The 13,097-nt window shown below is 38.6% G+C and overlaps 1 protein-coding gene across 16 annotated transcripts in view; it reads right to left on the reverse strand.

The window, feature by feature from the left end:
* The window catches only part of LOC139149256 (spectrin beta chain-like), a 91,546-nt gene that overhangs the window by 2,814 nt on the left and 75,635 nt on the right, over positions 1 to 13,097 (reverse strand). For 12 of the 16 annotated variants that reach the window (XM_070720890.1, XM_070720889.1, XM_070720888.1 and 9 more), the window contains 15 exons: positions 12,674 to 12,904; positions 11,793 to 12,167; positions 11,186 to 11,341; positions 10,455 to 10,672; positions 9,814 to 10,003; positions 7,418 to 7,594; positions 7,071 to 7,175; positions 6,251 to 6,559; positions 4,760 to 4,906; positions 3,433 to 3,507; positions 3,200 to 3,286; positions 2,676 to 2,767; positions 2,250 to 2,335; positions 1,166 to 1,864; positions 357 to 469 (listed from right to left, as the gene is read on the reverse strand). In XM_070720890.1, coding sequence (XP_070576991.1) covers positions 357 to 469; positions 1,166 to 1,864; positions 2,250 to 2,335; positions 2,676 to 2,767; positions 3,200 to 3,286; positions 3,433 to 3,507; positions 4,760 to 4,906; positions 6,251 to 6,559; positions 7,071 to 7,175; positions 7,418 to 7,594; positions 9,814 to 10,003; positions 10,455 to 10,672; positions 11,186 to 11,341; positions 11,793 to 12,167; positions 12,674 to 12,904 — 3,060 coding nt within the window. The remainder of the gene's footprint in view (positions 1 to 356; positions 470 to 1,165; positions 1,865 to 2,249; positions 2,336 to 2,675; positions 2,768 to 3,199; positions 3,287 to 3,432; positions 3,508 to 4,759; positions 4,907 to 6,250; positions 6,560 to 7,070; positions 7,176 to 7,417; positions 7,595 to 9,813; positions 10,004 to 10,454; positions 10,673 to 11,185; positions 11,342 to 11,792; positions 12,168 to 12,673; positions 12,905 to 13,097) is intronic. The other 4 variants (XM_070720891.1, XM_070720892.1, XM_070720893.1 and 1 more) reach the window with 4 other exon arrangements.

The raw sequence follows: 13,097 nt of genomic DNA on the forward strand, positions 1-13,097 counted from the left end.
TATTATTGGGATATTTTTGTCACCACCACCAGTAGATGTCTTAGGAAAAATACAGTGCGCATATTTTTATGATATGGTGCAAGATTTTTTAAGTTTGAAACCACCACCAATGTTTGAAAGTTACAGAAAAGAGATCTTATTGGGAGACTTACATCTTAAGGGTAGTCTGAAAAGATATAGAGAAGGGTGAAGACAGTTGTGGGGGACAAAATTAAGATACAAGAGAGAAAGATAAAATTTGGTAAGATGAGGGTGCTGAGTTAATATCGTGGAAATCTTGACCTGTAGGTATTAGTGTATGACCCCCTAGGTTGATGGGTATAGCCTAGGGGTCGTCTGTCTATAGGCAAAGGTACCTGAGCAGGCTGTCCATTTTCGATAAACGCCTCAGCCTCGGAGGTTGGTGCATCGTAAGCGGTAGGCTGAGGGGTTTCGGTAGGAGGGGGAGAGGGGTCAGCAGCAGCTTCTTCTGTAGAAATTCACCGGCAAAGGAAAGGAATAAGAGAACAAAATAAAAAATGGAAAAACAAAAAAAAGACATGTGAAAGAGAGAAAACCAGGCAAGACATGAAACAACTGATGGAAAAGACGTTATCCGATGATGATCTAATAGCCAAGGCACTCAGATGAGATGACCAGTATAGTAATATGCAAAGGCAAGAACTGGATACGAATATATTATTCACCATGGCGACAGAGAGATTTCTCACAGGCAAACCACAAAACAGACAGGTGTTAAATGCAGCTTTGTAAAACATGCTTCATTGCACCATTGCATGATGACCACAACCGTAATCACTCAATTCTTTTTTCAGAGAATCAACAATCTCTGTCAGAGCAAAGTTCAGGGGGCCGTCCTCGTCATCTGATGCATCAAAATCTAAAACTGAAAATACTATTTTTGGTTATGTACCATAATTATGTTTCAGACCATTGGACTATATCATATCTACAAACATAGATGTCTTAAACCAGATTTTAGCATCTCAATCTTTCACATCTTTCACTGCATTAATCATCCAAACAGTCGCTGAAAATACCCTCTTCACGTCCTTGTAAATCTGACCTAAAGTAACCAATATATCAAGTGGAACTGACACAATGGACCTCAAATTGGCTCACCTATCTTACACTATTTGGGGGGAGGGGGAACCTGTATACCTACCTGGAATTTCGTCTTCCTCCTCAGCTATCTCTCCGGCAATTATTTCAGTTTCCAGGAAGTTTGTGGGATGTCCTGGATAGGAGTGCCTGATTATCATTTGTTCTAAACTGTCACTATGATCTGAGCCAGTCATGGACAAGTTATCATGAGCACCAGATCCACCACTAAGATCTGACACATCAAACTCATTGTTTGCATCAACTTTCCTCTCAAACAGAGGACTGGAGTTTTGCTTCACAGACATGCTGACACTGACTGGTGGAGCCGACTCTCGGCTTTCAAAACCATTTCCCTGGTCAATTTCAATGTCAGTTGAGGGCAAAAGCAATGGTGGTGGGATTTCGCCAATGAATGTGGTCTCTGGTGGTGGGGTTATGGGTAAGACGGGTGGTTGGCCATCAGGTGCGGCGGTTGATGGCAATGGTGGTGGTGGTGGTGAAGAGGACTCGACACTACCATTCTCCTGCCGAGGGGCCTTACCCAGAAACGTTGCTACGGGCACATCGCTACCCTTGCGGACAGGCACGGCCGTAGCAGCTGATTCTACAAACTCTCTCCTCGGAGAAGGTAACGAGGAATGAGAAGACAGAGAAGATGAGGCTGAAGTGGGCTGTGAAGATATCGAGGAACGCTTGCCAGTAGAACCATCAAGTCCCTGGCTTGGTTCAAACTCTGTCAATTGCTTAGAAGGAAGTAAAGCTGCAATGCAAAATAAAACCAAAAAAAGTACATCTATGCAGTTCACAATCACGATACACCATCACACAACAAAGAACTGACACCTAGCTGTTAAACCTCATTTTACAGAAACCTATCAGGAAAGTCACTTATTGGAAAAAAATCAAATTTGAATACCAAAGCGGAAAAACTTCATTGCTGTACAGTGAAAAGATACAATATTCAATTTGGACTGCTCACATTTTGACATCGTAATGAGGTTTAACAGTAACTAAAACTCAAAAAACCACATAAACTTCAAAGCAAAATAAAGCAGAAACTAAAATGCTACATGTAATGTTATGATGCACAAGCAATGCGTGCAAGATCTTTCAAAAAAATCACCCATACAAAGTCTATTACTTACTTGCATGGAAATTAATTTTGGACATCCAGTCTGACAGATCCTCATCAGATTTACACCCAAACAAAAACTCTGAACCATCCTTCAGTCTGAAGAAAAATATCAGAAATATACCCCCAAACAAAATTAATGTATCTGTTACACTTGCCATACATCACATACTTTATAACTAAGTCCTGTATTTCAAAAAAAAAAAGTCATTACATTTTAATGTTGTGAGGCTTTGATAAAATTCTGATGGAATAGCAGAATCATCACGTAGATTATAACCTGTTCACCCCAATTCCCTGTAAACTGGTCCGAAATCACCTTTATTAACAATGGGTCTGGGCTAAACCATGGTAGTGAAAGGGTTAAGCCATCATAGTGTGAAAGATGATGGTGGGGAAAGATAACCTAAGAGCTACACTGAGAAGTTGATATACTCACTTGAGCCGGAAAACATGTTTCTTCTTTGTGTAGTCTGTGGCTAATGTACAGTTGGCTTGGTGTAAGTTGAGTGGTGATACGGCTGCATTGCTCTGTGGATATGAGAAAACACGATGTAATGTATTCACTCACAACAGATGGCAAACAGGATGTTCACAGACCCACATGTTATATTCCACAGCTGCGTATGATGCTGATATAAATTATTACTTCAACTTATAATAATTAATGCTGAGGAAAGGCATATATACAGTTATGGAATGGAGAGCTGAACCCGATGTAGCAACTAGGTCCAATATCACACTCTGCATTGAACATGAAGAACTTCCTCTAACATGGGGAACTGGATTCCCTACAAAACTAGGTCCAAACACTCTGCACAGAATATGAAGAATCAGGCTAACATGGGGTCAACTACAAAGAACTGAACACAGTTTGGTGGTTCATCGACAGAAATGGGTAATGACAAGAGCTGAACCCAAACTCTATTTGTTGTAATTCAGACTGAAAGAACATCAACTTACCATTGAGAACTCCTTCTTGTCCTTGAAGAAACATAACATCTGCCCAACAAGTACTGTGTAAAATGTTTTCCATGATCTGTGAGTGGACTGTAGGGAAAGCAGGTACGTTGAAAATGTCGTTAGAAAACACTGAAATAAGATGTCATGATCACTAATGCACAAAACAAAGAATTATTCAAGTTGATTTTTGTCAGGCTTCCTCTTAGCAATGATGTTTGGGAAAAACTGCTTACCCGTTTTCCGGCTGCACCCAGATCCTGCTTCCTTTCCAATATACCTTCCTTTTCTGAGGGCGCTGGTTCTCCAGGCTGTGAAAAAGTTAATTCTTTTAGTGTAAAAATCACTCCTGCAGAATTTTATATAAAATAATATTTCTGTTTGTTCAAGTGATTTTGTCGGTAAAAAAGGTTGCATTGTAGATGGGTGTATGCAGATACATACTGTTGTCCGCATGTGTGTGTGGAAAAGTGTATCTATTCTAGGGAGTATGGGTGTGTATGTATATGTGCGTGTGTGTGTTTGTGTGTGTGTGCATATGTGTGTGTGTGAGAGTACATGATAATATTCTGTGAATAATTGCAAGGTTATAAGTAGTCTTCTTCCCCATTTTATACCACATGTTAACTTTTATTATGTATGTATGTGTGTGTATGTATGTGTATATGTATGTATGTATGTATGTATGTATGTATGTATGTATGTATGTATGTATGTGTGTGTATGTGTGTGTGTATGTATGTATGTATGTATGTATGTGTGTATGTATGTATGTATGTATGTGTGTATGTATTTATGCATGTATATATGTATGTGTTTGTATGTATCTACATAATGTATATATCTATGTACGTGTGCACAACTGTGAGTATATGTGCATGTGTGCATGTATGTGTATATGTGTATACCTGCACAGGTATGCATTTGTCTGTCTGTTTATATCAATTTGTGGATTAAAGTGGTAAATGTATACAAGCACATGTGGACATATCCTTTGATTTCATTTTACAGCAGGAAAATTTGTTTTGCCTTTTTTATCTATAATCATGCACCTGGGCTATACCTGCCAAGCACACTGCCGCTCACTGTATCACAAAATACAACAGAATGATGGAAACAGATAAAAACTAAAGAACAACAGTCAATGCATGTATCTAGTGGGCCACTTGGAGGGGAGATATTCGACACATGCAGACTGACATTTCAAGTACATCGTACGAAAGAGTGGCAGAGAGGCCTGTGAATACAAAGTGGTGCAATGTTTCAATGATAAGATGATATCAGTGCACATAGATTAAAAGAGACACCCAATGAGAAATACAGAATCCTGGAAGAAAATTTGTACACACACTCCCCTCCCCCTCCCCTCCCCCAACACATCAACATAGCTATGTGCAATATTTGCATTGCCTTAGCTGTGAGAGGTTGCTGGCATGTAGTGAAGGGCACAATTTGACAGCTTTGCAATGCTTAGCAGAAGCTAAATGACAATGCAATAGTTGTATGATATATTTCCCTGTCATGTGTAATTTTTTTGGTCATTGCAGGATGTTATTGACTCACCAGCTTGAATTTGTGTGCCTTTGAAGCTTTTTTGCTCCCACCACCACCACCTCCAGCAACAACAGTAAACCTACTACTACTGCTGCTGCTGCGGGTCTTGGTGAGTTCCTCCTGTCTATGTGACTTAGCCACATGCTGCAATTTCTTCTGTAGAGAGTAAGAGGTGTGAACAGACACGCAGAGACACAGGGAGAGACAAGAGAGACAGGAGTGAAGCCACCACTGAGAACAAATGCCACCGTCAGATTCAGAGAAAGTACATTGTTTAAGGTAGAATGCACCTCGGGGACATGTTTGGACTCTCACATTTTTTCAATATTTTTCTGGTCTACCATTTGTGACGCTCACTTTAAAGCTCTTGGTGTACGAAAATTTTGAAAGTCTAATTTTTATTGAAAATTCAAAATTGCATTTTCTCCCGTAGAGTTAACACAAGGATGGCAGCAGTGTGCCCTCTAACAAACAAGATTTCAAGAAACTTTTGAGTCAATTGAAAAATGTGTGACATTTTCTTGAGTCACAATGAATAATTTCCCATTCAACTGAAAATTTTCTTGCGTCACAGAGAATATTCATGAGTCATAGCAGGCATACCGGTAATAGGCCTAGAGGGCACACTGGATGGCAGCCATTTTGAATTTCAAATATCAGTAAATGTTAGGTACATGTACATGTAATTTGTTTCTCTAATGCCAAACTCTGTATGATGATCCTTAATTTTTATTCTTGATTTAGTAAGTCAACGGCTGAAAGTTTCATGGAGGAAAAATTGAGCAAAAGTTCAAGTCTTTCAGTTCACTTTTCGAGGTGCACACTGCCTTAAGTTAAGGAAACAACAATATAAATGATAATAAGACATGATAGAACTCATGAAACAAAACCGTGCAAAATAGTGGTTAGTCAAACAACACTAGATTAACACGAGTTTTGGATTAGAGATTTGAAATATTCACTGATAGGATTACAAAGATGATGATAATGATGATGAACATGTTAATGATGATGATTACAACAGAGAGTAACAGAAAGATGTACTGAAGTCCTATTACAGCATGCCTCTAACTGGTAAAACTAGTATTATCCATGTAAATAGATCATGATGCCATATGATCTAAAATGACTTGAGATTTTTGTTAATATTTTCCTAGCTGCCTTGGCAATGGTCTGATTTACTGTTTACTGTTACCATGCTGGGAGAGTTTTAGTAAAACTTCAAAATGATGAAGGCAAAAGCAGTAAATGGATTATCCAATGAGTGTGCTGATAGTGTATGCTGAGAGTATGTAATCTATGGGGATATACGGGATTGGGGTGGGGGTTGGGCAAGCAGTTTAGTAGATACAAAAGGCTGGGGTGGGATTTTTATAACAATGCTAACTTTGGAGTTGTAATATCCCAAAGGTTAGTAAAATATCTGACCTTTATAATGCATGACTTAAATAAAACCATGCAACCAATCTGCCTTAAAGCTGGTCTATCAAGACACCATACCTGGTCTAATTCCTCTTGTAACTGTCTTTCCATCTCAGCTTGTCTCTCTTCCCTCTGTCTGGCTTCCAGCTCTTTCTTTTGCCTCTCCTCTTCAATCCTGGCTGCAATTTTCCGCTGTTCTTCTTCCCGTTGTTTCCGTGCCAATTCTTCCATGGCTTGTTTCCTTTCCTGTTCTCGTCTCCTTTCCTCAAGGATCCTGGTTTGTTCTCGTTTCTTGATCTCAGCGAGTCTCTCCTGCTCTTTTCTCTCCTTTTCTTCTTGAACCTTCTTAGACTCCTCATCTTTTTGTTTCTGGAAGTCTTCTTCAAGCTGAAATGAGTCAGATTTTATTGTTATCATTTTGATTGATTAAAACTAATGAGAAATCCTGAATTATCTCATGAAAATCTTTAAAAAATCTACTTTCGTCAAAACATTTCCATTTTCTCCAACAAACAACACTACTAACTCTCTTCTTTGCATAAGTCTTCTCTTTCTTCATTTCTCTCAAAGAGTCTGACTTTTAAGCCAAGAATTTGAGAAATGTAACATGTAAGCTGCTACAAATGTTGAATTCAGAGAATCCAGACTAACATTCCTGTCTCAAAATACAATTAACATTATCAAATTGGAATCTTCATAAAAGTCAAGGAAACTGGAAAATAACATTGGTCAAGAGGGTTGCACGATTTTTCCATAAAAATTGAACAAAAAATCCGCTATTTTGTAAAACGTGTAAATCAAGCAAAAGAGAGTGAATCAGACAAAAGGTTAACGCATCAACACAAACTGCAAAATCCACAAACATAAAAAAAGTCACCACAAAAGATAATCAACCAACCATTGTCATTCTTTCTAGTGCTTTAAATCTGTCTTCCTGAGCTTCAATGGTCTTCTGGAAATCTTCATGGCTTTTGATCATTTCTTCAATATTGCTACCTTCCACCTAGTAAAAGACAAATGAGTATACACGGTAACAGTACTGGGAAAGAAATGGAAGTTTGGAGTGAAAGTTTTACTCTTTCAATTTTGAAGTGAAAATACCTAAAAAGATATTACATTTCTCTACATAAATTGGCATGCATGCCCATCTATTGCTAAAACTACTTTGTCAGAAAATCAGCCGTAAGTGACTGATGAAGATCTGTGACAGACAGGATTGACAGAAGACTAGAAGGTATCATTTACCATGTATGATTCATCTCTGAGCAATGGATCTCTGGCCGTCAGCCATGCCTCTGCCATGTCAACATCGCGTTTGAACAACTGTGTGTCCAGATTCAGGTCATACAGCACTTTACGTTGATTCCATGTCTCCAGCAATGATTGGAAGGCGGCATTTAGACGTTGTACTTTATCTTTGATCTGGCAAAATACAAATTGAGAAATTTACTATGAATCAAATGAAATGTCAGATCAATTGGATAAAGACTGGAACCTAGAAAAAAGTTTTATCATGAAAATACTGACACATTAAGACATTTTAACATAGGTCTTTTACTGTAGGTATGATATTGGTACCGAGATTTATGCGCCTTTTCAACAAATCATTGACAATGACATAGTCCCCACTTGTAATAGGGGAGTATTAGTCTTGATGGGGCAGGGAAATGTGGTCATTAAGAAGTATCACTGGAGTGTATATGTTGAGATCTATGGGCACATAGGTCTATGTCGTTGTTCCCAATTTGAAACACATGAGGCATGTCTAAGTTATGGTTCTAAATCGGAAAAAAAGATCAGACCTCTAGCTGTATTGGCCAGCCAAGAAATACATATGCGCATAATAATGAGGTACAAGATGTGACATCTTAAGGTCTAATATCCTATCAGAATTGGAGGGTATAGAACTTGTGGTTACTGAGTTATGCATATATATGTATAATCAAGGTCAAAGGTCATAAGGTCACGTGACATTTTGAAAAAAAATTGTATTGCTAATTAATCCCTATATGCCAAAAATCAGACCTCTAGCTCTATTCGCTTGCCCAGAATTAGATGTGTGCATAATTAATGAGGTAAAGCATGTGTTGTCATAAGGTCTCCCACCCTACTAAATATAAAGGACATAGCTCTTGTGGTTACATATTTATCGACATAAACGTATATTTCAGGTCAAAGGTCATCGAGATCACATAACATGTGGTCAAAAAATTTCTATCCTATAGTTATCCCTATATACCAAAATACAGACATCCAGCTCTATGGGCTTGCTCAGAATTAGATGTATGCATAATTAATGAGGTACAGTATGAAGCATCATAAGGTCTCCCATCATACCATATATGAAGGGTGTACCACTTGTGGTTACTGAGTTGTGGACAAATATGTATATTTGAGGTCAAAGGTCACCGAGGTCATGTGACATTTTGTCAAAAAAATTGTATTGCTAAGTTATCCCTATATACCAAAAATCAGACCTCTAGCTCTATTGGCCCGCTCAAAATTATATATGTGCATACTTAATGAGGTACAATATGTGGCGTCATAAGCTGTCCCATCATACCAAGGGTGTAGCACTTGTGGTTACTGAGTTATGGACAAATATGTATATTTGAGGTCAAAGGTCACCGAGCTCATGTGACATTTTGTCAAAAAAATTGTATTGCTAAGTTATCCCTATATACCAAAAATCAGACCTCTAGCTCTATTGGCTTGCTCAAAATTATATATGTGCATAATTAATGAGGTACAATATGTGGCGTCATAAGCTGTCCCATCATACCATATATGAAGGGTGTAGCACTTGTGGTTACTGAGTTATGGACAAATATATATATATTTGAGGTCAAAGGTCACCAAGGTCACGTGACATTTTGTCAAAATATCTGAGATATCTGCGTGAACGGATGGACTCACAGATGGACTCACGGACGGACATGACCCAATCTATAAGCCCCCTGGACTTCGTCAGTGGGGACTAAAAACTGTGTCACTGCATCCTTTTTGCAATATGAATACGATGAGAAACTAAATTTTTATTTTTCTTGGCCTTATACATGGGAGTCTATGGACTGCCTTATACATGGGAGTCTATGGAGACTGCCTTATACATGGGAGTCTATGGAGGTGAAAACTAAAAAGTCCTCTAACACGGCCAAATTTGATCGCATTGTGAAACAAATGGACGTGCATCTGTATGGGATAGGGAACTATCCTTGTGCAAAGTTTGAAAGAAATTGACCTGGGCTTGTCTGAGATATCTGCGTGAACGGACGCACGCACGCACGCACGGACGCACGGACGGACGCACGCACGCACACATGCACGCACGGACATGACCAAACCTATAAGTCCCCCCGGACGGTGTCCGTGGGGACTAAAAATGTTGATAGTAAACAATTTTAGGCCAATCAATAGACGCTAATGATAATGACTCATTACAGGTTGATTTGCATATTTAAAACTAATGAATACACTTTGCATAAATGATAATATTATTTTGGACAATCTAGTATTAGATGCATAGGATTCCTATGGAAAACTATTGATTGAATATTTTTGTAGGTGATAAAAAATTTCTTTGTAATTATACAGTTTGCATGTTGATTAATAATAATGTTGATTTGACAACAACTGTTTACCTCATCAGCCAGAAAGTGACCATTGTCTATGAGTTGCTGTCCGTTTTGCGTGAATTCGTTAATACTGCCAGTTCTGGCTTCTATTTCAGCTTTGTGTTCCATGTGTCTGGCTATCAAGGCTTCAGCTCCGGCCACGTCTTTAGCCAGCTCATCCGATGTAATCATGGCCATCATCTCAGACACCCAGGCACTGTCATGTCACAACAAAATAAGAAGTGAACGAAAGTTGTAGAAGATGCTCTCCTTCAAATCAAATAATCAATGAACTAAATACTCTGCATTTGTCTGCAGAAAGCTACCACTAATATAGTAACTGCTGAATCTTTGCCTTATCTACCCCATTTCCAAGTTTACAATTCCAAATTCATCATTGGAAATAATAAGGTTTAGGCCAAACCATTGTGGTGAAAGGGTTAAGTCTGACTGACTTGACATATCTGCTTGACCTCACAATTGCATTACCGTTACATACAATGTAATTTGGTTAGACCAGTGTATTGGCAAGTGGACAAAATTTTCGATTTCTATTAAGCCAAGTTCACCACAGATCTTAGTAAACTAATTTATTTAAATTAATTTGGACAGACTTGTATATTGGGAAAAGGAAGCAATGTTTTAAATTTCAACATAAAATAACCTACCTCAGTTCTCTGTAATTATCAAAGTATGATTGTAGCTGTTCTGATTGACATAATTTGTCTTTTCTTTGATCAGCTTTTTCTAAGAGAGTATTCCAAGACTGTACAACTTCCTCTCTCTTCACCATGATTCTGTCACTGGACTCTGGATATAGCTGTACCAGATGTTCAGCGTTGTTACAAGTGGCTTCTACTTGCTCACCAAGGGCAGCTAAATCTCTCTGCATACAAAAAAAAAATATCATCAAGGGTTAGATGGAGATTCTCATCATACCAAGAAATCCTTCAAAGAGCAAATGTCACTTTCATGATGAGCACCATTGTTTTCCTATCTGTGTCAAGTTCATGTCTAAGGATTGGCAATTATCCTATTTGGATATGCATCATTTTTCAGTTACTGTCACTGTCACCCTCAACTCTACTTGCTGTTTGATTTGAAGTTGCAATACTGCAAAACCGATCAAATGAGGTGACAGCTGGTCGATCATTGCAAATTAATAAGATCATCTCCATCGCTGTCATTCATTTTAATTACCATATAGTAATTCAGAGGTTTAATCACTTGAAACATTATGGTATTATATCAAAGGCAATTTCTGTATACTTTTATTTACTTTTACTACATTTTGACCAAAACACTGCCCTATTTTGGCACCAATCTCATTCTGCAATCAAACCAGATGACCGGTATAATTCTTTGCCAAAACTTGCACAACATGATTACTCTATCTTACCTCTATGCCTTCATGTTTCCTAAGGAGAGCTTGGACACTGACTAGATCATGGCCAAAATCTTCACTGGACACTGCCGAATCTTTCTCCAATATCCATACTCTAGTTTCATCCGCATCATGATCAAATTGATGCACTTGCTTGGCACTCGCAAGGGCCTGGATGTAAAAGTTATAAGAGTGGTAAGACATGAATTTTTTAGACAATTGTGGCAAATTTCAATATGAGGCGGCAAACCCCAGCACAAAAAAGGGCAATAAATGTAAAGACAGATTTAGACATAACTTCAGACAGTTGAGCTAAACGTAAACATCTGGTCATGGACCATGACAACATTGTCAGAAGTTTGCAGTGACATGCATGGATATTATTGAATTAGGGTTCCAAAATAGGAAGGTTTCAACACCAAATCTGAACTTTCCTGACCAAAAATATCATACAACCTATTTACACCTCACTGCATTTGGGGAGTGACAAGTCAAGAGATGTCTGCACACACAAAATGCATCATTTTGAATACTTTCTGATTTCTCTTTTCTGCATGCTACTGCTGAACGGGCATACCCAGTCACATCTCTGACGAAAGACATGCAATCTTTTTTAACTTACCCCTATTCTAGTGTTAGTAAGTTCCTGTAGCTGAGCCCACTGTTTGTTGACTTCATCACATTTGGCATGGATGTCATCGGAATTATTATGTCCCTCTTGAATCATGGCACTTCCCATCTCATTAACCACCGTTATCCTCCCAGCGTTAGAGCTCAAATCTTGTGCAAAGTCCTCAAACTTCTTCTGTAGCATTTCGACGTGCTCCAGGTCCTTGCCGTAGTCTTCCGAGGATGCCACTCCTTCTTTCTCCTTCATCCAACTCTCAACTTCATCAGCTTCTCGGTAGAATTGGTAGAGTTTCCTGTGTTCCATCAGTATGGCTCTCCTTGTCGTCGACAGCGCAATCAGCTCAGCATAGCTGGCTTCAACTTCATTCTGAAAACCACATTTGTTATGCATGATTTTGAAATCATCACACTAAATTCAGCTAGTTTTCACAAATTTTTGGCATCACATACATGCTACATACAAAATGACAAATAAAATAGCTTTTAGTAGAAAACTAGAAACCGCTGTGCGCAAATTGCAGAGTGAAAATCTCATTGTGAAAGGTCTGGTTTCAAAATTCACTTTTGCCATTTCTTTTTCAAACACTGCTTGCTTCGACTAGAGAAATATTCATATGAGCCAAACATTGCACTTTGCAGAGATTAAAGCACTCCCTAGCGCACAGACACATTCTTTGTCTATCTCATTAGCTTTACAGGATAGCCCAGTTCCACAGTATACACTGTAGTGCACCATAACTGACAAGCATTTTAACTAGATTTATAAATTTTGAGAGTACAACTGTATAACAAACACAGAATAAATGTTTTGTTCTGATTTTAATTCACTCGGTCTCATTACACACAGCCCAACAGCAAAGTTAGACTGCATACCTGTTTTTGTATGATGTCTTTGCTTTCAAAGTGTTCCCTGGAAACCAGACCGTTACTGAGTTCTTTGAGGTGGGTCACAGTGTCCTTGAAACTCTCAAGATCCAGGTCTAGAGCGTCAAGTTTCTTCACCAGAGCCTGCACTGAGTCTTCATCCTTGCCATAGTCTGAACTGGTCAATGGCGGGCGCTTTTCCTTCATCCAGGACTGTGCCTCCTGCACTTCTGCATAGAACTGAGAGAGAAAATTGTGTAAAGTCAAAAAGCTGAAAAAAGGCAATTTCAACACTGATTTGGAAAAAGCTAGTTTCCTGGTCAATCATGCAACTTCCTGATATCAGTTGAAGCTGCAGTTTCTCTGAGGGCTACCCTCTGCTGACCAATTAAATAGTACCATATATTTTATTTCCATAGCTACAGCAACTGTT

The sequence above is a fragment of the Ptychodera flava genome, chromosome 14 (assembly GCF_041260155.1).
Source record: "Ptychodera flava strain L36383 chromosome 14, AS_Pfla_20210202, whole genome shotgun sequence".
NCBI lineage: Eukaryota > Metazoa > Hemichordata > Enteropneusta > Ptychoderidae > Ptychodera > Ptychodera flava.